At 40.3% G+C, this 26,896-nt stretch overlaps 1 protein-coding gene across 4 annotated transcripts in view; it reads left to right on the top strand.

Moving 5' to 3' along the window:
* The window catches only part of DNAJC27 (DnaJ heat shock protein family (Hsp40) member C27), a 38,663-nt gene extending 13,341 nt beyond the window's left edge, over positions 1 to 25,322 (top strand). The window contains exons 4-8 of one of the 4 annotated variants that reach the window (XR_010662304.1): positions 9,198 to 9,362; positions 9,968 to 10,090; positions 18,964 to 19,124; positions 21,496 to 21,684; positions 24,980 to 25,322. Coding sequence is in view for 2 of the 4 variants with exons in the window: in XM_065928685.1 (XP_065784757.1) it covers positions 9,198 to 9,362; positions 9,968 to 10,090; positions 18,964 to 19,124; positions 21,496 to 21,628 (582 nt within the window). In the remaining 2 variants the exon portion in view is untranslated. Of the gene's footprint in view, positions 1 to 9,197; positions 9,363 to 9,967; positions 10,091 to 18,963; positions 19,125 to 21,495 lie in introns of all 4 variants that reach the window. The other 3 variants (XR_010662303.1, XM_065928685.1, XM_065928686.1) reach the window with 3 other exon arrangements.
* The last annotated feature ends 1,574 nt before the right edge of the window (positions 25,323 to 26,896 follow it).

The raw sequence follows: 26,896 nt of genomic DNA, 5'->3' as shown, positions 1-26,896 counted from the left end.
CTTCTTCTGTGTTTTTGAGGTGGGAGCGTAGATTATTGATTTGAGATGTTCATCTTTTCTAATGTATGAATTTAGTATTATAAATTCTCCTGTCAGTACTGCATAGCTGTATCCCACAGATTTTGGTATGTTGTATTTTCATTTTCATTTGTACACTTCTTTTCAAAATTTCCCTTGAGATTTTCTGTTTGATCTATGGATTATTTAGATGTTGTTTAGTTTCCAAATGTTTAGAAATTCCTGTTATCTTTCTGTTAACTGATTTCTAGTTTGATTTCAGAGAACATACTGTAATCAGAGAACATACTGTATGATTTCAAATCTTTAAAATTTATTGAGGTTTTTTTCCACGGCTCAGGATGTGGCCTGAGCCGTTGGTAAATGTTATGTGGGCACTTAAGAAGAATGTGTATTCTGCTATTGATGGATAAAATGCTCTATAAATATTCATTAGATCCTTTTGGTCAATTGTGTTGATGAATTCTTTTATATCCTTGCTTTTTTTCTGTTTAGTTGTTCTGTTAGTTGCTAAAAGAGGGGTTTTGAAGTTTCCAGCTGTAACTGTGGATTTGTCTATTTCTCTTTTCAGTTTTTGCTTCACATATTTGCAGCTGTCTTGTTTGGTGCATATACATTTAGGATTGCTTTGTCTTTATTATATAATTTTGTTATTGTATATTATCCGCCTGTGTCTCTGATAATTTTCTTCCTAATGTCTATTTTATATGATATTAATATAGACATTTCTGCTTTCTTTTGATTAATATTTGCATGATACATCTTTTTCTGTCTTTGCACTTTCAGTCTGCTTGTATCTTTATATTTGAAGTGACTTTCTTAGAGGACAATACATAGTTCAATCTTTTTTTTTTAAAGTATTATGCCAATTTTTGTCCTTTAGCCCACTTATTTTTCTGTAATTATTGGTATGTTAGGGCTTAGGTGTATTTTATTTTTTGTTTTCTATTTTTCATTTCTATTTTCTTTTTCCTGTCTTCCTGTGGGTTACTTGAATGCTTTCTGAATTCTATTTTGATTTGTCTATAGTGTTTTTGAGTAAATCTTTCTGCATAGCTTTATTGGTGGACACTCTACTTATTACACTACATGTTATCACAGTCTACTGTTATTTAACAATTTTAGTGGGGTATAGAAACTATTCCCCCTTTTATGTCCCTTTATCCTCTCCCATTTATAATCATCTTAAATATTTTGTCTACATACAAGAGAACCACAGTAGTGTTTAATTTTTGGTTAACTGTCAAACATAATTTAGAGAATGAGAGACAAGGAAAGCATATTGTATTCACTCATATTTTTGCTTGCCCTATTTTTTCATCTTTCGTTGTGTTCCTATTGCAGGAAGTGGGGGGCCCTTCCAGGGCCAAAAAGGGGGCTCTTGTCTAACACTCAGAAAAGAACTGACTGAGGAGACACACGTGCTGACACAAAGCAAGAGACTTTATGGGAAGGGGTGCCTGGGCGGAGAGCGGTAGGGTAAGGGAACTCAGGAGGACCGCTCTGCCACACGGCTTGCAGTCTTGGATTTTATGGTGATGGGATTAGTTTCCAGGTTTTCTTTAGCCAGTCTTTCTGATCCAGGGTCCTTCCTGGTGGTGCATGCATTGTTCAGCCAGAATGGATGCCAGCGAGAAGGATTCTGGGAGGTGGTAGAACACGTGTTGTCTCCTTTTGACCTTTCCCGAATTCTCCCAGTAGGTGGTGGCTTGTTAGTTGCGTGTTCCTTACCAGGACCTCCTGTTGTGAAATAACTCACACAAAAGGTTATTATGGTGCTTTCGGTTAGTGTGCCTCCCCTAACATTCCAGGGCTGCAGCTTTCATCCTTTCTGTTCAGAGGACTCCTTTAGCCATTCTTTTAGTGTAAGTCTGGTGGCAGCAGAGTCTCTTAGTTTTCCTTGATTGAGAATGTTTTGGTTTCCCCTTTGGTCTTGAAGAATTTTTTTTTTTTTATTGCAGGTATGGGATTCTGGGTTGATATTGTTACCAGACCAAACTTGGGTACACTTGCCCTTGCACAGTAAATTCAATTCAACTGACAATGGGTTATGGTGAAGGAAAATACAGTGTTTATTGTAGGGTGCTAAGCAAGTAGTTGGGAACTACTAAAACACAGAACAAAATCCCAAATTCCTAAAGGGGTTTTTGTCAAAGCATTTTTAAAGGTGAGGGAGGGAGGGTCGTAGGGTATGACATCAGCTGTTGCACAATTTTCTGATTGGTTGATGGTGAGGTAACAGGGCAGGGGTTGGCATTCTCTATCCTTAGGCACCAGTAGGTCTGGGGGTGCTTCTTGTTCTTGGTCATTAAGTAGTTCATTTCTTCCACTGGTGGTGGTTTTAGCATCTGTAAAACAGCTCAGAAAGTGTGCATCAGATACTATTATCTAGGCATTTAAAAGAGGAGCTATAGCAGAGGATATGGGGGAGGAGTCTGTCCTGAAAACTGCTCCATGGGGTCCTGCTCAGTTACAGTTTTTCTTCTTTCTTCTTTTTCATCATTTGAAAAACAGTGTGCTTCTTTCCTCTGGCCTCATGGTTTCTGATGAGAAATCTGCTGTCATTTGAAATGTCTTTTCCCCCTACTTTGCTTTTTTAACATCGTCACTACTTTTTTTAATATAAGATCAGGTCCACTTCATCTTTTTTTTTTCCATTTATTTTTATTAGTTGGAGGCTAATTACTTTACAATATTGTAGTGGTTTTTGTCATACATTGACATGAATCAGCCATGGATTTACATGTATTCCTCATCCGGATCCCCCCTCCCACCTCCCTCTTTACCCGATCCCTCTGGGTTTTCCCAGCACACGAGGCCTGAGCACTTGTCTCATGCATCCAACCTGGGCTGGTGATCTGTTTCACCCTAGATAATATACATGTTTCGATGCTGTTCTCTCGAAACATCCCACCCTCGCCTTCTCCCACAGAGTCCAAAAGTCTGTTCTGTATATCTGTGTCTCTTTTTCTGTTTTGCATATAGGGTTATCATTACCATCTTTCTAAATTCCATATATATGTGTTAGTATACTGTAATGGTCTTTATCTTTCTGGCTTACTTCACTCTGTATAATGGGCTCCAGTTTCATCCATCTCATTAGAACTGGTTCAAATGAATTCTTTTTAATGGCTGAGTAATATTCCATGGTGTATATGTACCACAGCTTCCTTATCCATTCGTCTGCTGATGGGCATCTAGGTTGCTTCCATGTCCTGGCTATTATAAACAGTGCTGCGATGAACATTGGGGTGCACGTGTCTCTTTCAGATCTGGTTTCCTCGGTGTGTATGCCCAGAAGTGGGATTGCTGGGTCATATGGCAGTTCTATTTCCAATTTATTAAGAAATCTCCACACTGTTCTCCATAGCGGCTGTACTAGTTTGCATTCCCATTTCATCTTAAACTTAGAAATTTCTACTGTAAAATTGTTTCAACTCTGCATTAAGAAAGCAGCAGTGTTTTAAGCATTGTATTTCATGGGAAAAATAGTACATATCACAGAAAACTTCCTACTTTGCTGTTTTCTCTAATTTCTCTTGAACTGCGTAAAGGTTATTTCATGTTATATGAGAATCATTTCTCCTCATATGATTATTTTCCTTTTCTTTACTTATTCCCTTATCATTTGTTGTTTTCACGCCAGCTCTTGTACTCCCTGAGCCTCTTAGCCCCAGTAATTTCAATGCTCTCAGGGAAGAATGGGGTTTCTGACTGAGAGATTTATTGGGAAGGTTAACTTAATTACCAATAGGTTCAGAGAGGTGTCATTTTCTTTTTTTTCTTCTAACTGCTTTCATGATTTTTTTCCTTTGTCTTTAGTTTTTAGAGTTTTAATTATGATGTGTATTGGCATGGATTTCTTTGAGTTTTTCCTGTTTGGGGTTTTCTCAGCTGCTTATATCTGTAGGCTTACATCTCTTGACAAATTTGGGAAGCTTTCAGCTATTATTTCTTTAGTACTTTTTCAGCCCTACCATATTTATCCTCTCCTACCTGGACTCTGATCTTGTTATAGCTTCACTGGTTCCTGAGGCTCTGCTCTTTTCCTTTTCTGTTTCTTTTTTTCTTTTCTTTCTTCCTTTTTTTTAAAGTTTATTTCCTCTCTGTTGTTCAGATTAGGTAATTTTTATTATCTTGCCTTCTGTTTCACTGATTCTTCCCACCATCTCCTCCATTCTGCTGTTGAACACAACTCCTGAACTTTTTATTTTAGTCGTTCTTTTTTTTCAGTAATTAATTTTTCTAAAATTTCCACTGTGCCTTTGCTTGAGTAGGTGCAGGTAGATAGTGTTTTCCTGAGGTGTCAGTTTGGAGGAGAGTGGTTATCCTATAAAGTTTTTCTTGGTCTTTCACTAAAGAGAGGAGCCTTTTGTTAGGCTTTTATTGGTCTGTACTCATTGGTATTTCCAAGTTGTACTTCTGCAGCTCTAAATTTTGCATACATGAGGAAAAGAAAACCCTGTCATTCCTTAGGTCCCAAGGTCCCTTGCTTGTATGCCTTCTTCTCTTTACTTTCCAGAGTCTTCTTATGTATGTTTTATATATATATATATATATGTAGTGTCCAGGAATTTTCCTTGTGCTTAGTGGAAATAATAGAGGAAAGTACACCTACTTCATCTTCCCAGAGGAAACGTAACTTAATGGCTATTTTATCTTACATCTTGTGACACCCAGATATTTAGATAAAATGAATTCCTTTTGATTGTGAAGCCTTATAATGGTTATATCAATTTCACAAGTATAGAATATTGTCAGTGAAAAAGGCATGGAGGCTCTCAGTGACCAGAAGTTTGACATAGATTCTGACTACCAGAAATGCTAACATTAATCTTCAGTTCAGTTCAGTCGCTCATTCATGTCCGATTCTTTGCGACCTTATGAATCGCAGCACGCCAGGCCTCCCTGTCCATCACCAACTCCCGGAGTTTACTAACACTCATGTCCATCGAGTCAGTGATGCCATCCAGCCATCTCATCCTGTCGTTAATCTTAATCTTAGGTTACACCAAAGTTATGTAAATGGAGAGTTAAGGAGATGCCTGAGAATCAATGTGGTCCAGATTTCTGTCATCGTGGATTTCTTTCCGTAGCATTCCTGACTGATGGCCATCATTCATTTACCAGATAGCAGCATGCCAGTTTCTAAGCTGCAGACTGGGAATACACAACCCCTGTTTTCACGACACATAAACAAGTCAGAGAAGACACATGTTAAACAAAGGACAGAATCCTTGGGAGCACTTAATACCCACACCTAGCTTATCTGGAAAGTCAGGAAATCCTGTTGAAGGAAGCAGTATTTAAACTGAGTGTTGATGGAGAAGTAAGAGTTATGTAGGTTGGTGGGAATTCAGGGACAATATAATTCATGGGACAGTTTTGAGTGGTGCAGACTGTAAGAATTTGAAAAGTGATTTTCTTTAATGATGGGGTCTCACCCCTTCACAAGTTAATCCTTTAGAGGTAAAAACTCCATATTAACAACTTCTCTGTTGTGAAGTTTGCCTTCTTTTGACTTTTGCCACTGATTCTCGCCTTGTTTTTGAAGCAACATAGACTGAGTCTGTGCTTCTACAAGAGACATCCTAATATTTGTTAATTTGCTTCTTTCAAGGTAAAACATTTATTATTATTATTAACATTATTCATTTAAACATTTTTTTAAATATTAAAAACATATTTTTTCCATCCTTTGTGGATAACCTCTAGTGAGCTGATAGGGAGCTGAGAACTGAACACAACCTTCCAGATATTGTCTGACTAGTGAAGAAGACTAAATCTTCTGTTACTTTCTGTCATTAGACACTAGAATCTTACAAACGCAACTCATAATTTCAATAGCTTTTTTTTAGCACCTCACAGAAATAGAAGTATAATTAACAGAAGCGCCTTAAAATCATCACTTCTGAAGTACCTTTTCTCCGAAATAGCCTTGATCTCACCTTTTTTGTCAAATGTTTGCTGCCTATAGCTCAAACCCTCCTTTTTAACAAAGTCAAAGCCATCATCTTTCTAAGCCCTCAACTGACCAACATACCCCTTTGCTCAGCACATACCTAGTGAAGCACCCACGTTCATCCTTGGGGTCCCAGGCTTCCTCAGATCCTTAGCACCTGTTCTGTGTTGAAGCTTCCATTGTCACCAGTCCAAACCACCAGGTTAACCCAAAGGGGCTGCTGAGAAAATATGGTCCCTAAGTGTGTCTGATAGTGATCTCAGTGGAAAATGTCAGAGAGGGGACTCCCGCCCAAGAGAAAGGTGGCCTGTGTCTTGCCATGAGTCTTGCTTCCCCTCGTGCACACAACTGAAACCTGGGGTTTATTGGAGTGAGTTAGTGGGTCTATAATAACTTTCTGAGGGCTGAGTGATATTAAACTAACAGCTTTCCTCTAACCTACAAGCTTGAAAAGTGTGCCATCTCTGCTTTAAAGTTCAATAATCCCAGTTCCTATAGTATCCTATTTAATTAAACTGTGGATTAAGTCTGCGAGGACTCACAGTAGACGCTCTTTGGGGAGATAAGAATAATAGGATTCTAGGGCACCACTGAGGCATCCATTTGGACCTAAGGATACTCAGCTTTGAGGTAATAAAGTCCCTTACTCAAGGTAACATAGGTAGATACTTGCTGAACCCAGAATTGAGTTTGAGTCCTTTGAAAGAGAAATCCATTGAGCTTTTTAAATTCTCTTCTTATACACAAATCTCACTTTGGACAGCGTGATCTGCATCTTGCAATTTTCTTTTCCTCTTTGGCCTCTACTTCTGTTCTTTACTATAGCACATTCAGCCATTTGATTAAACAAATATGTGTCAAATATTTATACCTGCTAGGCCCAGGGACTAACACAAAGGTGATGTGTGCCTTCACACCACTTATAGTCTAGTGGGGAAGATAGCTAGCTATGCCACAAACTATGAAACTAGATAGGTAGTGACGTGAGTGCCCTTAGAAGTACAAAATGCTGTGGTATTCCAGGGGATATAGAAATTGCATTCTGTTTTGCAGGTGGAGGGGACCAGATGGTGAGGAAGGGAGAAGAAAAAGCTACATGAACGATACAGTATTATAGCTTGACCTTGGAAAGTGGAAGATGAAGAGGTGTCTATTTCCAGGTGGAATTAGGAGGGCATAGGGCAGGTTTGGGGAATGAGATTATCCAGTTTGAAGTACAGGAGATAGGTTGGGGGATAAGAGTGAAAAGTGGGTAGAGGACTGTTCAGAAAGTGTTAATGTCAATTATAAGGGTTTTAAACTTTGGAGAGTGTGCACTAGAGAAACAGGAAAGAATTTTTTAACCAGAGCTTTAAAAAAGATACATATGCACAGTATATAGTGTTGCTAGGGAGATTGCTTAGAAGACTTGAGCAGTCATGCAATCAAGAGATAATATTGGCAACGAAAATGGAAAGGAAGTGATAGTGCAGGAAGCATGGCGGAGGTGGCTTCTGCAGAGTTGTTTGAGCAGAGGGACAGGAGAACAGCAGAGGCTAACACCAGGCTCTCAACCCAAGTGACTCAGAGAAAGGTGTGCTGCTTTTATCACTAGAAGTTCAAGAGAAGGAAAAGTTGAGGAAGGAATGAGGTGGAGGGTTTCCTGTTATACAGATTGAATGAGGTTCCAATAGGACATTCAGCTGGGAGTCTAGAGCTACTTGGAAATGCAGGAAGCACAGAGGAAAGGACTCGTCTTGGAGGTTCTCACAGTTGAAACTGTGCAAGTGGTTGACTTTGCTGAGTTGGGAAGAAGGAAAGAAAAGAAAGGACGAGGGCCCAGAACAGGGTTTGGGGAACTGTGGCAGCAGACTGCAGTGGGAGCAGTGGAGCGAAGAGGAGTCGGTGGGAGAGAGATGAGTTAAAGAGCCTGGGAATGTGGGAGCCAGGCCACAGGATTCCGGACAGAAGGGAAAGCCCCACTGTAGCTGCTGCAGGAGGGCTGAGGACCCTGAGTACTGAGGGGAAAGGACGCCTTCCTGGTCTTCATCATGTTAAATTCACTGATTTTGTTGGGTTGGATTTTAGGGGATAGCTTCCTATGTTTCTGTAAGTTAAGAGGCACTTAGAGCCTCGGTCCAGGTGTCTCTCCATGCTCAGAAACCCATAGGTACTTCATGCCAGATGTGTGAGAGAGGTCTTCATCCTTACCACATATTCAGCAAAGGTCTCAGTACTTACCAGATTTTTCTGAAAAGAACACATAATACATGGCTTCTGTCAAGATTCTTACTGGAATTTTGGCCTGAAATCCCCAGTCTGTCAGTGTGACTCCTCATCCACCTAACCTGTCGCGTTAGGCCTCTCCCACTTCACGCCTTGCACTTCCTGCTCCCTTGTCCCAAAACTGAAGATACGCCCCAGAGGCGAGTTGCCACGGCTGATAAGAACCTCAGAGAGTGAATGCAAGGAAGGAAGGGAGAAGATGCTGATACACACTGTCTCCCAGGCACCATTTAGGGGCTCTGCCTTCATGATCTCGTTTACTCCTCATAATAACCCTGTGAAGTAAGTAGTATTATCCCCGTTTAACAGATGAAGAACCTGAGACTCAGAGAGGTTAAGGGACTTGCCCAAGATCACACAACTAGTAAGTAAGTGTGAACCCAGATCTGATTCCAGGGCTTGTGCTGTTTTCCACTGCATACTACACAGACACTCAGAGTTCAGAGTTTCAGGGTTGCTGGTGAGTGAGACCCAGGAGTCCTGGGGAGGTTCTGTCCAGCCTCCTGGGAAAAGCCAGCTTTTAGGTGTGATATGTAAATGGCTACACCTTGTTGCTGAGACTGGTGTCATTTTTGCCTTAAGTTCTTTTTAATTGTTCACTCACCTTCCTAGTTCTTCCTAAGAAGAACTTCATTTAATTTGTGTTCTTCTTAAGGCCTACTGATAACAATTAAAGATTGATTGCCTCTGGGGAGTAGAACTGGAGGTGAGGATGGACAGGGTAGAAGGCTGTTAGATCCATTACAAGTCCTTTTGTTCGAATAGACTTTTTTTCTTTTTTTTAAATCATGTTATTTTGATTTTATAAAAAGCCCTCCAAAGACCAGTAGTACAATTAGTAAACAGTATGAATACACACAAGAACACACTTTGCTAAGTTAGTGACTGCGAGATATACTTTTATAAAATCACAGTATCTACATGTTGTACATCTGTTTTTTTTTACGTGAAGGTTCGTAATGAGTTTTACAAGGACACACAGGGTGTGATACTGGTCTATGATGTTGGGCAGAAGGATTCCTTTGATGCCCTTGATGCATGGCTGGCAGAAATGAAGCAAGATCTTGGACCTCATGGAAACATGGAAAATATTGTATTTGCAGTGTGTGCCAACAAGGTAACTGTTTTGAAAATGAAGTGCTCAACTTTCTAGGTTCATCATGGGAAGAGTGCAGCTCTGAGTTTTGGGGAATAAATAAGAAGAAAAAAAATTCTGCAATCTGTAATGTTAAGAATCAGCAGCTTTTCAAAACATATGTTCCTAAAAACAAAAACAATTAAAAAACAAAACCTGGCATGTTATCCATTTTTTTCTGGTGCCATGTTTGGGGATGGATATTGGTGAGGGAGCAGGAGAGGTGGAGCCTAGTAGTCAGACTCTGACCTGATTGGAGGAGGGGCAGAAGCTAGGTGCAACATGGACTGTGGAAAAGTGGGAAAGCAGACCATGTGTGGCAAACGTGATGAAGCCGACTTCCACAGAGACGAGCAGCAGCAGCTTTCTCAGGAGAAAGTTCTGGTAGCAGGCGTTTGCCACAGAAAATCAGTCCATATTCAGTGCTAGTAATTTTTTGGTCCTGGTAATTTTATATACTGGTGCTGGGGTTCGCTTAAGAATAGTTTTTGCCTCAGCAGAGGGTTGACAGAGACCTCACTGGGCCTATTCTAGAGGGACAAGGTTGGAATCTTCTCTTCCCCACTGCCTCCAACTCTCAATTTCAGATTGACTGTACTAAGCACCGCTGTGTTGATGAAAGTGAAGGACGTCTTTGGGCTGAAAGCAAAGGGTTCCTGTACTTTGAAACCTCGGCTCAAACTGGAGAAGGAATCAATGAGATGTTCCAGGTAACCTAGCATTTTGTTTTAGAGTTTTGGTGTCTGACCATACCAAATTTTAGCTTAATAATGAGGAGCAGAAAGTAATAGAAGTTTCTTATTAGAATAAGTTGTTTCTTTTCAGAAGCAGGTAAGAAAGAGAGAATAGGAGAGTGGGTGAGAATGAGTGTGTGTGTGTGTGTGAGAGAGAGAGAGGGAGATTTGCCTGCTGTCTCTTTTAGACCAGAATTATTTACTTATCAGAATTATTGGGGAGATTCTTCAACATACAAATTGCTGGGCTCCAGGTCCACTGGAAATGTAACGTTTTGTTGGAGCTGAGGAATCTCGATTTTGAAAAACCTCTCTAGGTGATTCCTTTGATCATCAAGTTTAATAATACTTATTATATACTTAAATGGGAGAAAGATTTTCTTTAAAACCACCTTTGGTTACATTTATATGCATAATCAAATGAAAGTATTACTTTGGCAAAATAGCCTTGCCATAGCTAATATAATCTTATTTTGTAGCCCTTGGGGGTGCAGTTAGAGACCAGGAGACTATCATTGCAGAATCAGTGAGTCATATGTAAAAGTTCCATCTCCTGAATAGATGGTCACTTTTTAGAACTTGGGCTTCCCTTGTGACTCAGCTGGTGAAGAATCCGCCTGCAGTGTGGAGACCTGAGTTCGATCCCTGGGTTGGGAAGATCCCCTGGAAAAAGGAAAGTCTACCCATTCCAGTATTCTAGCCTAGAGAATTCCATGGACTGTGTAGCCATGGGGTCGCAAAGAGTCAGATACAACTGAGCAACTTTCACTCACTTTTAGAACTTAATAATCTTGAATCATTTTAAGGGGAGCCTAAACAACAAATTAGAGTCAACTCTTAATTCTAGTTTCATTTGGAAGTAAGTGGTGGCATGAATAATGCATTTTTGCTTATGAATATATCTGATATTTTAGGAACTTTTAGCATTTCAAATAATGTAGCTATACTATAAAGAGTTGTTCTTAATTACCGAGTGGGATTTCATTTAATCTCTTGTACTGAATATCCTTCTCACAAGATGTCATCCCTCCTACTAGAAGACAGGTTTCATCCTTGGCTGACAGACTGAATTTGGCATCAGTAGCTTCTGTTTCAAGACCAAACATGGTTGATGTTGGTTTGCCACGTTTCTAGTCCTTTGAGTACATAGACCTATGTGAGTATGTACCAATATGTGTACCGTAATGATACTTAACCATTTGAATAGTACTTTACAATTCTGGAGAAGTTTACCTGTTTCATCTCATTTTAGACTCTTAACAATGTGTGGCAGGTATCATTCTCATTTCAGATACAAGACATCCAAGAGTAGTAGTGATTTGTCCAAGAGGTATAAGTACCTGTCTCAGTGTCTTTCAGCACTTAACTCTTATTTTTTTTTTTTAGCACTTAACTCTTAATGTCTTTCAGCACTTTAAAGATATTTGAGTTTTCCTGTAGTCCTTGAGACTATTTTTTTTTTCATTTTTCCTCTGTCTTTTAGATTGCATAATCTCTATTGATCTGATTTCAATCTGTTAAATCTACCAAGTGAAGTTTTCAATTCACTGCTTTCCAGTTCTAGAATTTGCATTTGGTTCTTTTGTACAGTTCCCAGTTTTCTGCTGAGATTCTCTTTACTCATTTTGAACATATTTTTCTTTATCTCTTTGAAATATATAATAGCTGCTTTACAATTTTTGTTCAATATCTGAACCGTTTTGGGTTCAGTTTCTATGGGCTACTTTTTTCCTGACTATGGATCACATTATTGTTTCTTTGTATGAGTAGTGACTTTTTATTTAACATCAGACATTGTAGATAATACACTGTAGAGACTCAGTTTGTTTATTTTCCTCAGAGGAATGTTGATTTTTGGTTCAGCAGGCAGTTCAGTTACTGACAGATTACACTGAATTTGTGTAGGCTTCACTCTTTTGCTTTAATAGTAAGGCTCAGAAGGAAGCCCAAAGTGTGTTCAAAACTCTTCTAATCTAATTTAGCAGGACTCAGCCTCCAAATTCTGTCCCTCTTGTGGATCTTGTCAATTCTTGGTTTTAGGTTTTGTTAGGCTGAGTCTAACTCCTTAAGGCGTATCCTTTTTGTGGCATCTCAGCTGGATGCCAGGGGTATTAATGAGGTGTTAAGGATGTCTCTCTACCTTAACTCTCGTGAGTCTCGATCACTAGTTAGTCTTTCTCCCTCTCATGAGTCCCTGTTTCTGGTGAGTCTCTCTCACTAGAGCCAAACTCTAGTATCCCCAGGGTGGCTCTTCTCCTCACACCACTAGTCAGTTCTGCTCTCAATCTCTCAATAGTTGTTATCTGGTAAGCCTCAGGTGATTTCATCCTATGCATATAGAGCCTATGTGTCAGCTACAAACTAGTAGGGAACCCCCACATGGACTTCTTGGGGCCCGGCTCCCTCATATCCAAGGCCCTGCTCTGCAGATTGCAGCCACCTCAGCATCCTCAGGCTCTGACCTCTGCCTCCTTAGCTCAGGGGGACTTTGTGTCTTCTTAGACCCCAGCACTCTGACATGGTAGGAAATGGACTCAGATAGAAGACAAAGGAGCAGTCTTACACTTGTTGTCCACTACCTGGAAAGAGTTGCCTCATATATTTACTTTTATAGTTGTTTTGCAGGATGTTCCCATGATTCCAACATGGCTGGCACTCAGGCAAGCAGTTTGAAGAGACTTTTGACTTCAATTCCAGTATCCTCTATATCACACCACAGCTGGCCTTCTGTTACGTTACTTGTTATGAATAAATCCCTCAGAAATTTGTGAGGGTTTCTGTTTTAGATTAATTTGTAGACTAGTAGAAAACCTTACTGATACATCAGCACAGGCAAATAGCTGGGGACTATGTTCCATATTAGGTTGCTTTTATTTTTTAGGTAAATCTAGGGTAGAATTAGTGAATAATTAGTCTGTTTTTTTTAAAAAAAGGCTAATAGAGAGTATAATAAAACAATTCTGTAAGTGCTTAGAAGTAGTACTTTCCTGCTGGTTCAATTTAATAAATACTTTGTTTCCTATTACTTAATAGACACTTTATGTCAGGAAGGAACTTGGTTTTATCTTACACTGTTAGCACAGAGTAATATTAAGATAGACTAAAACTAAGTCAACACTTCTCTTTTCTTGGTATCTAGCAGCTTTTCCTTTGACACCCTTTTTCACATGTCAAGGTTTCTTGTTTAGGCTGCCAAGTCGATTAGCTGATACTGGAGATAAGAAAGAGGAGTCAAAGAGAAAGAAAAAAATTTAGATGATAATAGGAACTATAGAAATAGCTGAATAAAAAAGGAGGAAGGACTTCCTTGGTGGTCCAGTGCTTAAGACTCCACCTTCTAATGTAAGGGTCATAGGTTTGATCCCTGGTCAAGAAACTAAGGTCCCACATTCCTCGGGGTGCAGCCAAAAATTTAAGAAAAGGGGGAAGGCAGATTTTAAAAAATGGAGGAATGAGAAGATAAGTCAATTTAAAGTCAATTCAGTCACTCAGTCGTGTCTGACTCTTTGCGACCCCATGGACTTTAGCACACCAGGTTGCCCCGTCCATCACCAAATCCCGAAACCTACTCAAACTCATGTCCATTGAGTCAGTGATGCCATCCAACCACCTCATCCTCTGTTATCCCCTTCTGTTCCCACCTTCAATCCTTCCCAGCGTCAGGGTCTTTCTAATGAATCAGTTCTTTGCATCAGGTGGCCAAAGCATTGGAGCTTCAGCTTCAGCATCAGTCCTTCCACTGATATTCAGGACTGATTTCCTTTAGGATGAACTGGTTTGATCTCCTTGCTGTCCAAGGGACTGTCAAGAGTCTTCTCCAACACCACAGTTCAAAAGCATCAATTCTTCGGCGCTTAGCTTTCTTTATAGTCTAACTCTCACATCCATACATGACTACTGGAAAAACCATAGCTTTGACTAGACAGACCTTTGTTGGTAAAGTAATGTCTCTGCTTTTTAATATGCTGTCTAGGTTGCTCATAACTTTTCTTCCAAGGAGCAAGCATCTTTTGATTCCGTGACTGCAGTTAGCATCTACAGTGATTTTGGAGCCCCCCAAAAGAAAGTCTGTCATAGTTTCCATTGTTTCCCCATCTATTTGCCATGAAGTAATGGGACCAGATGCCATGATCTTAGTTTTCTGAATATTGAGTTTTAAGCCAATTTTTTCACTCTCCTCTTTCCTTTTCATCAAGAGGCTCTTTAGTTCTTATTTGCTTTCTGCCATAAAGGTAGTGTCATCTGCATATCTGAGGTTATTGATATTTCTCCTGGCAATCTTGATTCCAGCTTGTGCTTCATCCAGCCTGGCATTTCTCATGATGTACTCTGAATATAAGTTATAAACAGGATGATAATATACAACCTTGATGTACTCCTTTCCCAATATGGAACTAGTCTGTTTTTCCATGTCCAGTTCTAACTGTTGCTTCCTGACCTGCATATAGATTTCTCAGAAGGCAGGTCAGGTGATCTGGTATTCCCATCTCTTTCAGAATTTTCCACAGTTTGTGGTGATCCACACAGTCAAAGGCTTTGGCATAGTCAATAAAGCAGAAGTAGATGTTTTTCTGGAACTCTCTTGCTTTTTTGATGACCCAGCAGATGTTGGCAATTTGATCTCTGGTTCCTCTGCCTTTTCTAAATCCAGCTTGAACATCTAGAAGTTCACAGTTCACATACTGTTGAAGTCTGGCTTGGAGAATTTTGAGCATTGCTTTGCTAATGTGTGAGATGAGTGCAGTTGTGCAATAGTTTGAACATTCTTTGGCCTTGCTTTTCTTTGGGATTGGAATGAAAACTGACCTTTTCTAGTCCTGTGGCCACTGCTGAGTTTTCCAAATGTGCTGGCATATTGAGTGCAGCACTTTCTTTTAGGATTTGAAATAGCTCAACTGGAATTCCATCACCTCTACTAGCTTTGTTTATAGTGATGCTTCCAAAGGCCCACCTAACTTGGCTTTCCAGGGTATCTGGCTCTAGGTATATGATCATACCATCATGGTTATCTGGGTCATGAAGTTCTTTTTTGTATAATTCTTCTGTGTATTCTTGCCACCTCTTCTTAATATCTTCTGCTTCTGTTAGGTCCATATCATTTCTGTCCTTTGCTGTGTCCTTTATTGTTCCCTTGGTATCTAATTTTCTTGAAGAGATTGCTAGTCTTTTCCATTCTATTGTTTTCCTCTATTTCTTTGCACTGGTCACTGAGGAAGGCTTTCTTATCTCTCCCTGCTATTCTTTGGAACTCTGCATTCAAATGGATATATGTTTCCTTTTCTCCTTTGCCTTTCATGTCTTTTCTTTTCTCAGTTGTTTACTATTTATAAGGCCTCTTTGGACAACCATTTTGCCTTTTTGCATTTCTTTTTCTTGGGGATAGTCTTGATCACTGCCTCCTGTATAGTGTCACGAACCTCCATCCATAGTTCTTCAGGCACTCTATCTGATCTAATCCCTTGAATCTATTTCTCACTTCCACTGTATAATCATAAAGGATTTGATTTAGGTCATACCTGAATGGTCTAGTGGTTTTCCCTACTTTCTTCAATTTAAATCTGAATTTGGCAATAAAGAGTTCACGATCTGAGCCATGGTCAGCTCCCAGTCTTGTTTTCACTGACTGTATAGAGCAGAATTTGAATTAAAGATTCACTGAGCATGGCCCTGCCCATCAGAACAAGACTCAGTTTCCCCCTCAGTCAATCTCTCCCATCAGGAAGCTTCCATAAGTCTCTTATCCTTCTCCATCAGAGGGCAGACAGAACGACAACCACAATCACAGAAAACTAACCAATCTGATCACATGGACCACAGCCTTATGTAACGCAATGAAACCATGAGCCATGCCATGTAGGGCTACCCAAGACGGTTGGGTCATGGTGGAGAGTTCTGACAAAATGTGTTCTACTGGAGAATGGATGGTAAACCACTTCAGTATTCTTGCCTTGAGAACCCCATGAACAGTATGAAAGGGCAAAGAGATAGGACACTGAAAGATGAATTCCTCAGATTGGTAGGTGCCCAGTATGCTACTGGAGATGAGTGGAGAAATAATTCCAGAAAGAATGAAGAGACAGAGCCAAAGCAAAAACAACACCGAGTTGCGGATGTGACTGGTGATGAAACTAAAGTCCGATGCTGTAAAGAACAATATTGCATAGGAACCTGCAATGTTAGGTCATGAGTCAAGGCAAATTGGAACTGGTCAGACAGGAGATGGCAAGTGAACATTGACATTTTAAGAATCAGCGAACTAGGACTGGAATGGGTGAATTTAACTCAGATTACCATTATATCTACTACTGTGGGCAGGAATTCCTTAGAAGAAAGGGAGTAGCCATCATAGTCAACAGGAGTCTGAAATGCAGTTCTTGGATGCAATCTCAAAAACGACAGAATGATCTCTGTTCGTTTCCAAGGCAAACCATTCAATATCACAGTAATCCAAGTCTATGCCCTGACCAGTGATGCTGAAGAAGCTGAAGTTGAATCGTTCTATGAAGACCTACAAGACCTTCTAGAACTCACACCCCAAAAAGATGTCCTTTTCATTATAGGGGACTGGAATGCAAAAGTAGGAAGTCAAGAGATAGCTGGAGTAACAGGCAAATTTGGCCTTGGAGTACAAAATGAAACAGGTCAAAGGCTAACAGAGTTTTGCCAAGAGGATACACTGGTTATAGCAAACACTCTCTTCCAACAACACAAGAGAAGACTACACATGGACATCATCAGATGGTCAATACCAAAATCAGATTGATTATATTCTTTGCAGGCAAAGATGGAGAAGCTCTGTGTAGTCAGTGTACGTCAAGGCTGTATATTGTCACCCTGCTTATTTAACTTATGTGCAGAGTACATCATGAGAAATGCTGGGCTGGAAGAAGCACAAGCTGGAATCAAGATTGCCAGGAGAAATATCAATAACCTCAGATATGCAGATGACACCACCCTTATGGCAGAAAGTGAAGAGGAACTAAGAAGCCTCTTGATGAAAGTGAAAGAGGAGAGTGAAAAAGTTGGCTTAAAGCTCAACATTCAGAAAACTAAGATCATGGCATCTGGTCCCATCACCTCATGGCAAATAGATGGGGAAACAGTGGAAACAGCGTCAGACTTTATTTTTTGGGGCTCCAAAATAACTCCAGATGGTGACTGCAGCCATGAAATTAAAAGACGCTTATTCCTTGGAAGGAAAATTATAACCAACCTAGATAGCATATTAAAAAAAACAGAGACATTACTTTGCCAACAAAAGTCTGTCTAATCAAGGCTATGGTTTTTCCAGTGCTCATATATGTATGTGAGAGTTGGACTGTGAAGAAAACTGAGCGCCGAAGAATTGATGCTTTTGAACTGTGGTGTTGGAGAAGACTCTTGAGTCCCTTGGACTGCAAGGAGATCCAACCAGTCCATCCTAAAGGAGATCAGTCCTGGGTGTTCATTGGAAGGACTGATGTTGAAGCTGAAACTCCAATACTTTGGCCACCTCAGGTGAAGAGTTGACTCATTGGAAAAGACCCTGATGCTGGGAGGGATTGAGAGCAGGAAAAGGGGATGACAGAGGATAAGATGACTGGATGGCATCACTGACTCGATGGACATGAGTTTGGGTAAACTCCGGGAGTTGGTGATGGACAGGGAGGCCTGGCATGCTGTGATTCATGGGATCGCAAAGAGTCGGACACGACTGAGCGACTGACCTGAACTGATAATGTTTTATATTACTATTTTGAGTGAAGTTATTCAACAACAGTGGCACATAGGCATGAAATATGAGCAGAATCACAAAATAATTTTCACTTTGAAAAGCATAAAATAGGAAAAAATATTAACAGTTTACAGAATAAGAAAAGACCTATAAGCATATGAAGAGATACACAACCTCCCTTATAATTAAAGGAATGGAAATAAAAAATTGTGAGATAACATCAGACTGGCAAAAATGAAGATGTATAATAATGCCCAATATTGAAAAGAGTATGGGGAAGTAGGCATTCCCATTCACTGTGATGGGAGTATAAACTGGTATAGCCTTTTTGTATGACAGTTGTCAAAATCCAAAAGTAAAATGCACACACACTTTTATTCAGCAGTTTTGCTTTCAGAAATTTATTCTGAAACAGTATGCCCACAAGTGTGCAGAGATATGTACTCATAAAAAAACATTCCCTAAAGCACTGTGTGACACAAAACTGGAAACAATTGACCTGTCCAAGAATAGGGAGTTGATTGAGTAAATTATGAGTACAGTCAGTCACACCGTGGAATACTGGTGGAATACTGGACAGTCATTAAGAGGGAGGAAGAAAGTGTCTATATGCAGCTAGAGAAAGATTCTAAGATTTATTATTATGTGAAAAAAGTTACAAGGTGCTCAGCAGTGTGTTTAATCTGCTCTCTTTTATGTAAATACTTAGGGCTTGGATATGTGTACTGGTACTGAGAGAAAATTATTCTGGAAGGATACTGAAAAAATGTATGAACAATGGTTTACCCCAACGAGAGGAACTGGAGAGGCAGGGAGACAGCTTTCATTTTATACTTTTTCTACTATTTAAATTTTTCTAATAATATTTGTATACTAGTTTTTAATTTCAAGTATGACTATCTGAGAGTAGGATCATAAGCCATTTAAATTCTTATACTTTTTGTGTGCTTAAATATATATATAATATACATATATGTTCTACATATATGTATTAGTATAAAAGAAAAAAGATATGTTTGCTTTATTGTGAATTTTAAGTTATTGAGATATATTAAAATTCTTTAAGTTGATGCCTGGAAAGAATTCCTATTTTCCCCAAATCAGTTCTCCTCTGGGCTGTGTTTTCTTTTTGCAGACCTTTTATATATCCATAGTTGATTTATGTGAAAATGGCGGAAAACGTCCTAACACAAATAGCAGTGCTAGTTTCACCAAAGAACAAGCAGACACCATTCGCAGAATTCGAAGTAGTAAGGACAGTTGGGACATGTTGGGAGTCAAACCTGGGGCCTCAAGGTAAGCGGTGCTCTCAGATACTAGTGCTGCCTTCTGTTATAAAGATTGAGTCATCAGAATATAGTGTGATATCTTCTTGTAATAGGCTAGAAATATGATGATGTATGGAAATAGATTACTTCACACTACTCCTTCACTGAATTAAGTGAATACCAAAGAAGGAAAATAGAGGGCACAGTTGCCTGATGTGGGAACTATGTCCTGTGTATATTGTGTGAGTACCTTTTGAAATGGTATACTCTGCTTTTGTTGACTAAGAGTCTAGAAACAAATGTACCCTCAAATATATATACATATAATCACAAAAGAGAATTCTTAAAGCATAGAATTTTTGAAAAAGAAAGAATGTTAGCAATCAACTTGTTGAAACGCTTCATTTCATAAATGGGAAAACTGGGACTCAGGGAAACTAAAAACACAATCAGTGACTCCAGGAGTTAGTGGTAAAATTGGTTCCTGACCCTGAACCCTGCCTGTCTCTGACTCTTTCTCTGTCTTTCAAAAATCATTGTAGTTCCTCATCTGTGTGTGTTTATATTAAATTATTTTATTTTAGCCAAAATAATTATTTTGGAGAAAAAGAAATACAATCACTACTCTTCATGAAAGAAATAAATCATTACCTAGTATAATTATGTATCTTTTCCCCCAGTCTTATTGAAATATAATTGACATACAACACTGTATAAGGTTAAGGTGTATAGCATGATGATATAACTTACATACATTGTGAAATAATTACCGAAATAAGTTTAGTGAACATCCATCATCTCATAGAGATAAATTTAAAAAAAGTTTTTTCCTTGTGATTAGAACTCTTGGAATCTACTCTCCTGCTGCTGCTAAGTCGCGTCAGTCATGTCCGACTCTGTGCGACCCCATAGACGGCAGCCCACCAGGCTCCTCTGTCCCTGGGATTCTCCAGGCAAGAATACTGGAGTGGGTTGCCATTTCCTTCTCCAATGCATGAAAGTGAAAAGTGAAAGTGAAGTCGCTCAGTCGTGTCCCAACTCTTTGCGACCCCATGGACTGTAGCCCACCAGGCTCCTCCATCCATGGGGTTTTTCAGGCAAGAGTACTAGAGTGGGGTGTCATTGCCTTCTCCATCTACTCTCCTAAGAACTCTCAATTGTTATCTCACTTTTAACTCTATAATAATACTGTTACTATGCATATTATTGGGGTTCTCAGATCTTTTTATTTTGTACCATAGCGTTCCTCCCTATGCTTCTCCCTTTCTACTTTTTCACCTCGATTCCCAGAAAAGAAAAAAGTACATCTCAAAACTGCCTGATCAGCATCAACAACATTAAGTATCTCTTCTCCATTTTGGTCTCATAGCATGTCTTCAGGTTCAGGAGAGAAGAGGAGATGGGGTCATCCTTGACTTCATAGGCATTACGGAGGATGCTTTAAACACCTGATAGAATTCAGATGACCTTGTAGCATAAAGTTAATTGGTGGCTTTTGGGGCATCCCAGGTGGCGCAGTGGTAAAGAATCTGCCTGCCCATGCAAGAGATGCAAGAGACTTGGGTTCGATCCCTGGGTGGGGAAGATCCCCTGAAGAAGGGAACGGCTACCCACTCCAGTATTCTTGCCTGGAGAATTCCATGGACAGAGGAGCCAGGTGGGCTATAGGCCATAGGGTCACAACGAGTCGGACACAACTGAGCTACTAATATTACTTTCACTATTGTGTATCAAATTCAGCTTTTTTGTTGTTTTGACCTTTCCCTTGCTGACCCGGCTCCCTGGCTGACTTTGTCTGCTGTTTCCTTCTGGAACTACATGCCGGGTGTCCGTTCCCTTTCTGGCCTCTGCCAGTTCTCTCCCTGCTGCTCTGCATTTCCCATCACTGGATCAATTCCTGAACCTCATCTTCTTGCAGAGTCCTCCTCCAGGGGGGCCTGCGCTGATGGCCTCTTGTCCTCATTGCTTCCATCAGCAATTATTTGCTGAGGGCCAAGCACCTGTGAGGTGCTAAATACTGTCTATTTTCATTTGATCATGTTTGTATACTCACTTTGTATTGTCTGTTTTTCTACTTGAATGTTACATATTTGTTCATTGTTTGTTTCCTAGTCCTTTAGTCTCACCTTTGAGAAAGGGTCACGATTATTTCTGGAGAAGGAAATGGCAACCCACTCTAGTATTTTTGCCTGGAAAATCGCACGGACAGAGGAGCCTGGCAAGTCCATGGGGTCGCAAGAGTTGGAAATGACTTAGCGACTAAACCACCACCACCACCACGATTATTTCAGATATGCTTGCTGCACGAGGTGTTCTGTTATCTAAACAGCTGAAATGCAGTGGGCAGAGAGGGTGGGGGCTGACCTCTACTGACATAGAGCTCTGCTTTTTGTTTGCAGGGATGAAGTCAATAAAGCATATCGGAAACTTGCTGTGCTGCTTCACCCTGACAAATGTGTAGCACCTGGTAGTGAAGATGCCTTCAAAGCTGTTGTGAATGCCCGAACAGCCCTCCTGAAAAACATCAAGTAGGAAAAAGGAAAAAAAGACAGGTGTAGGCCTCGAGTCCAAACAGACTTTCTCTGGAGGTAAAAGAGCCAACATGGGTTTTTCCTCCACAAAATTCTTACAGCCCTTTTCACTCATGTGCTGTCATTTGTAAATCAGTAATTTGGGTGCCTGTTTCCTTGTCATAGACATGTTACAGAGAGACGAAGTGAAGAGAACCGAGTGCCACTTACACTATCGTTCATTTTCTTTTTCTGAATGATGATAGCTTTTTTTTTCTCATGAGTTGGTAAGCTCTGTTGGTAGGTACTTTGCTCAGGAAAGTCCATGAAGTTTCTGGAAGAAGGATGGGAGGATCATTTTGTTTTTTCTTTATTAAAAAAATTCATCATCAGAGGAAAAAAAACAAAAATGGAAGCAGACATAGCAGAACCCCTGAAAGTGTAGTAACCTTACAAGCAAGTTGCCCCTTTACAGTGAGTTTCTTAGGTGATATTTTAAGCATCAGTCTGCTTAATTAATGAATGAACTCTTCGCAGCCCTTCGGAAGTGAAACAAGGTGATACAATCCTGAACTGAGCTCCCCTTCTCCATCACTGGGGTACAGACCAGCCAGTCCTAAGAAAGCAGAGGTGCCAGTAGCCGCAGGTTCTGGTAGACTGGCTGCTGCTAGACCTGCCTCTGGGTCTAAGGCCTTTCACTGGCCGTGGATTTGAGTAGCTGTAGGGGCATCTTCACTTAGGAGTCAGGAGTCAGATCCCAAGACAGAAATGCCTGCAGGTCAAACTGGATTGTGCACACATCCCCAGAGGGCATGACCCGCCTGGTTCGGGCGTGTCTGATGCCCTAGGGGAGCCCCCATAGGAGACTTATGCCTTTCCTTGTTACAGCATCATTTGTCATGACAGGTGGGAAAGGCAGGGATGCGTCTCAACAGGGGGCCTCCCTTCACTTCCTCATCAGCGTGAGTTCTTCCCTCTTCTATTCCTGCCTTGCCTCTCAAGGCACCACATCTACCGCCATGTCTCTCTTCTTGAATCCCCGCCTTCTGGCTATTGCCTCCTCTGTCCTGTGCAGCCTTCGCCGGGGCCTGGTAGACTAGAGACAAGTATAGATCCTTTGGGTGGTGGAAGGGGAGATCTTAAGGCGTATATAGGAAGAATCTGTTACTTTTGTTTAGGTTCCAAATTTCTGATCAGTAATACTTTTAAGCTGCAGATTACTAAAATTAATTTCACGTAGAGAAATTCATTCTCTTGCTATCGTCTCTCTCTCGGTATTCAAGAGATGGATGAAGATCAAGTGTCAGGACTGGCCTTCATTCCAGAGCTCACAGAATAGTGTCACCGCGTGGCTCGTTACACCATCACTCTCATGTTACTCAGATTTTTAGCTGTGACCAAGCTGCACTAATTGGGGCTTTAAAGTATATAAAACTTTGCCATCAGTGAATTTTAAACAGCTATCCCATATTGATTGCCAAGTAGCATTCGCCTTACCCTACCTGAGAAGAAAAACCACTTTCATTTAATTCAAACCCACTGCAGGCTTCTGAACCCTTCCCTTCTCCAGAGCAGCTTCGCTTTGTGTGGCTGCCTTTGGGCGGCACTGAGCTGGTTGTCAGGAAACCAGAGCATTGTTTTCTAGTAAGAGTTTTCATTTTGATATTAAAAATGCTTTTTTTTCCTTAGTAAAATTGAGATATGAGATATGATTTTTTGTGGGATTTTCCTCTTGCCTTTTAATTTTAACTGGTTTCTGGGCCTGTAAAACTCAGGCCAAAGTTCTTCAGGGCTTTAATTTTGCTGTAGGCCTTCATCATGCTTAAAGTATAAACATAGATCTGTTCTTGTGGCAGAACTTAGGAGTCATATGAATGAGGGACCATGCATGGTGGTGTCAGCCCACATTGACATGACAGCTCACTTGTGTATGTGGCCCTGTGTAAAAACTGGTGCCAGTTTTCATCACTGTCATTAGACACTAGATGGGTCACCTCATTGAGCTACATTGTGCAGATGAGCAGCTATAGCAGAGAGAGTTCTCTAGTTCTTCCATTCATATCCTTATGTAATGAGTGAGTTGACATTTAGCCTGGTCTTGATTCTTAGGTCTTGCTCAGTTCCCAGCACCTTGATTACTAATGTTAAGGATGGCCATGTACTACTTCATTTATGGAAAAGAAAGTTAAAGGTTCAGGGTCCTAGAATTTTTCTGATTTCCATAATCCTTAGTAGAATGTCAAGAAGGAATGAAATGAAGCCTGATCTGCAGTGAAAAGTAACTTCATATAAAATTTTACAGACCTCTGTGCATTAATTTAAATTCTTGGTACAAATGTATATTTTTTAGTTCAACCTTATTAAAATTCTTCAGCCAGTTAGGATTGCACAATACATCAGTGAGAGTAACAACTAGCAGAATAACTTCAATGGGTAAAAAAATTTTATACAGAATCTTGTTTTTTCAAAAAAGAACAAGGAGTTTGAACAGCTGTTATTCAAGAAAAGCCATTTCTTCTGCATCTGAGTCACCAAGAATGAACACTTTTAAAACTTGTTAGAAATCCCTGGAGGCTTTTGAAATTAATCGCCAACCTACCTAAGAACTTTAAAATATACCGTTCTTTTGTTCCTCCGTTCCTCTTTCATGGCTCCTTTTGAATCAATATTCTCAACTGTCAATGTGTCTCTTACTTCAGCAATATCGTTTTATTTCTTTGCATAAATGTGTGCTTGGTAAAGTCCAGACTTGGAGATATTGTGCTGCTTCCCAAGATAAATTGCTCTGATTCTGTAGATTGCACTCTGTTCTTTAAGGCTCACATTTACCTCAGGAAACTCACTTTAGTATTTTTTTTAATGGCATTCAATTCTCAAATGGCACTTATTTCTTTATACTGGTAAACTAGTACCTAATTTACTGTTCACTAAGTGAGCCATAGATAAGGCAGCTAAATTTCTGAACGAAAGAGAAAATGGGCAGCCCTTGGTTGCTGTGAATCAGTAATAAGGTCCCTGTTTCTCACAGAACAATGACAGAATCTCAAGGGGAAGGAGGTATTTCGGTCTCATGTTAGAAAGGGTGGGGGCATGCGCACATTGCCTTTGACAGGGTGTCAGTGCCTGTCCCCTGAGCAATTTCAGTGCACCCTAGAATGTCAGTCCCTTCTCCACTACACTCTGTCTAGCTCACTCTGAGTCTGACTACATTTTTGTGAAACTTTTGCAGAGAAATTGAGCTGTGAAATGCAGCTAACCTCCTTCCATTGCAAGTTTTGCAAAGGGAAGAGGGGTTCATATTTCTCATGATAGGTACCTAGCACAATTGTTAAGAGACAGTTACTAATGTTTATATGTTGGTGTTTCCATTAAGCATTTCTAGAGGAGATGAAAGCTTAAACTTGTGGTGTGGATGAGTTAGATCATGTCTGACAAGCAGTGCAATATGAAGCCGTGCAATAAAGGCTGTGTTGTGAAATGAGCGTTGGAAAGCTGGACAGTTCGGGTTAACTTCCTGCAGCAGTTGCCAGCAGGATGGTCTGCCCTTGGCCCAGGAATGCAGAATCTCTAAAGAAACCCTTGCTCTTACGAGGTAATTTATGTCTTTGCTTTCTGTTGAAATAATGGAAACTGTTAAAGTTAACAGCTGTCTATGTCTTGTATAGAGAGTGTCATATGTATTTAAGTTGTGTATTTTTATAAAGTAAAGCCAAATTCCAAACACTGGTCTGTGGACTGCACTTATTTGTTGGGACACTGGTCTTTAAAGCAGAAGCAAGTCGTTACCAACTGAGATCATAGATAAGATATCTTGCTTTAGTTGCCAGTGGGTGAAATGGAGGAAATGGTATTCATTGGTCCCTCAGGCTGTTCTAACCTTAATTAAGTTGTGATGAAAGTCTTTTGCTCTCAAAGAAAGATACTAATATTCTGTTGGCCTTTTTAATTCAAATGAAACTACTGTTATCTCATTTTAATAATGTAGGTCTTATTCAGCTAATTAGTCCCTGGACAACAGGAATCCTTAAGTAACAGACTAATGTGAATGCAAATTTGAAAGTAAAAACCTTGTAGGGCTGGCCCACAGAAGGCTTCAAACCAGAGCTCTAATTTCCATTGTGAATGGCATTCACTATCACCTGAGAGTGTGCTCCACTCCTGGGGAACCACTCTACCCTCTCATACTGCTGACGTGTTCTAAAGCAGAGCTGCCAAATCCTCCTATGACCTCCCCCTTGCTCCTTGGTCACAGAGCTTGGCCCAAGAGATGGGAATGTCACCCAAGCTCTGGAGAAGGAAATGGCAACCCACTCCAGTATTCATGCCTGGAGAATCCCATGGACAGAGGAGCCTGGCAAGTCCATGGGGTCGCAGGAGTTAGACATGACTTAGCGACTAAACCACCACCACCACCGAGATCTTTCTAGTTGGAATCTAGGAAGACAGACTTTCTCTCAGGAGAGAAGGATAGGAGGAGTCCTGCTGATACTGGCAACCATGATTCCAACCTCATGGAAAAAATCAGAGCAAATGAAACAAACATTCAGAAAGAGACCGTATCCGTATGGCAAAGATGTTCCTTCCAGTCCCCAGGGTCCCCTGAACTGGCTGCTCTACAAGCCCATCAACCACCCCAGAATCCTCCCAATCAATCTTCACTCCCCTGTTTTCTGCTTAAGTTTGTTGGAGTTTGCTTTCTGTTACTTGCAACCAAAGGGATATTAGAAAATAATAGACATTAAGGGTCATAAGCAGGAATGAGAAAGCTATGGTCTGTAGATTGGTACAGTACTTGATAAGTAAAGCGTGACATTTTAGATTTTAAGTATATCCAGATACTTGGTGTTTCTGTTTTAAAACAGTAATAACCAACTGTAAACTGAGAAGAATTAGGTTTACTCATTTTGTTTCAGAATCAATTTAAGATGCACAGTTTTATGTAGCTTTTTTGTTTCCTTTTGTTTGTTTGTTTTTTTTTTTTAATTTTTTTATTTTTCAGTGGGTTTTGTTATACATTGATGTGAATCAGCCATAGAGTTACACGGATTCCCCATCCCGGTCTCCCATCCCACCCCCCTCTCCACCCGATTCCTCTGGATCTTCCCAGCCCAACAGGCCCGAGCACTTGATACATGCTGTTCTTTCGAAACTTCCCACCCTCCCCTTCTCCCACAGAGTTCAAAAGTCTGTTCTGTACTTCTGCGTCTCTTCTTCTGTCCTGCATATAGGGCCATTGTTACCATCTTTCTAAATTCCGTATATATGTGTTAGTATGCTGTAATGTTCTTTA

This window comes from Muntiacus reevesi, chromosome 3 (genome assembly GCF_963930625.1).
Source record: "Muntiacus reevesi chromosome 3, mMunRee1.1, whole genome shotgun sequence".
In the NCBI taxonomy this organism is placed as follows: domain Eukaryota; kingdom Metazoa; phylum Chordata; class Mammalia; order Artiodactyla; family Cervidae; genus Muntiacus; species Muntiacus reevesi.
The sequence above is the reverse complement of the archived record's forward strand: the minus strand, read 5'-3'. Positions and strand labels throughout refer to the sequence as shown.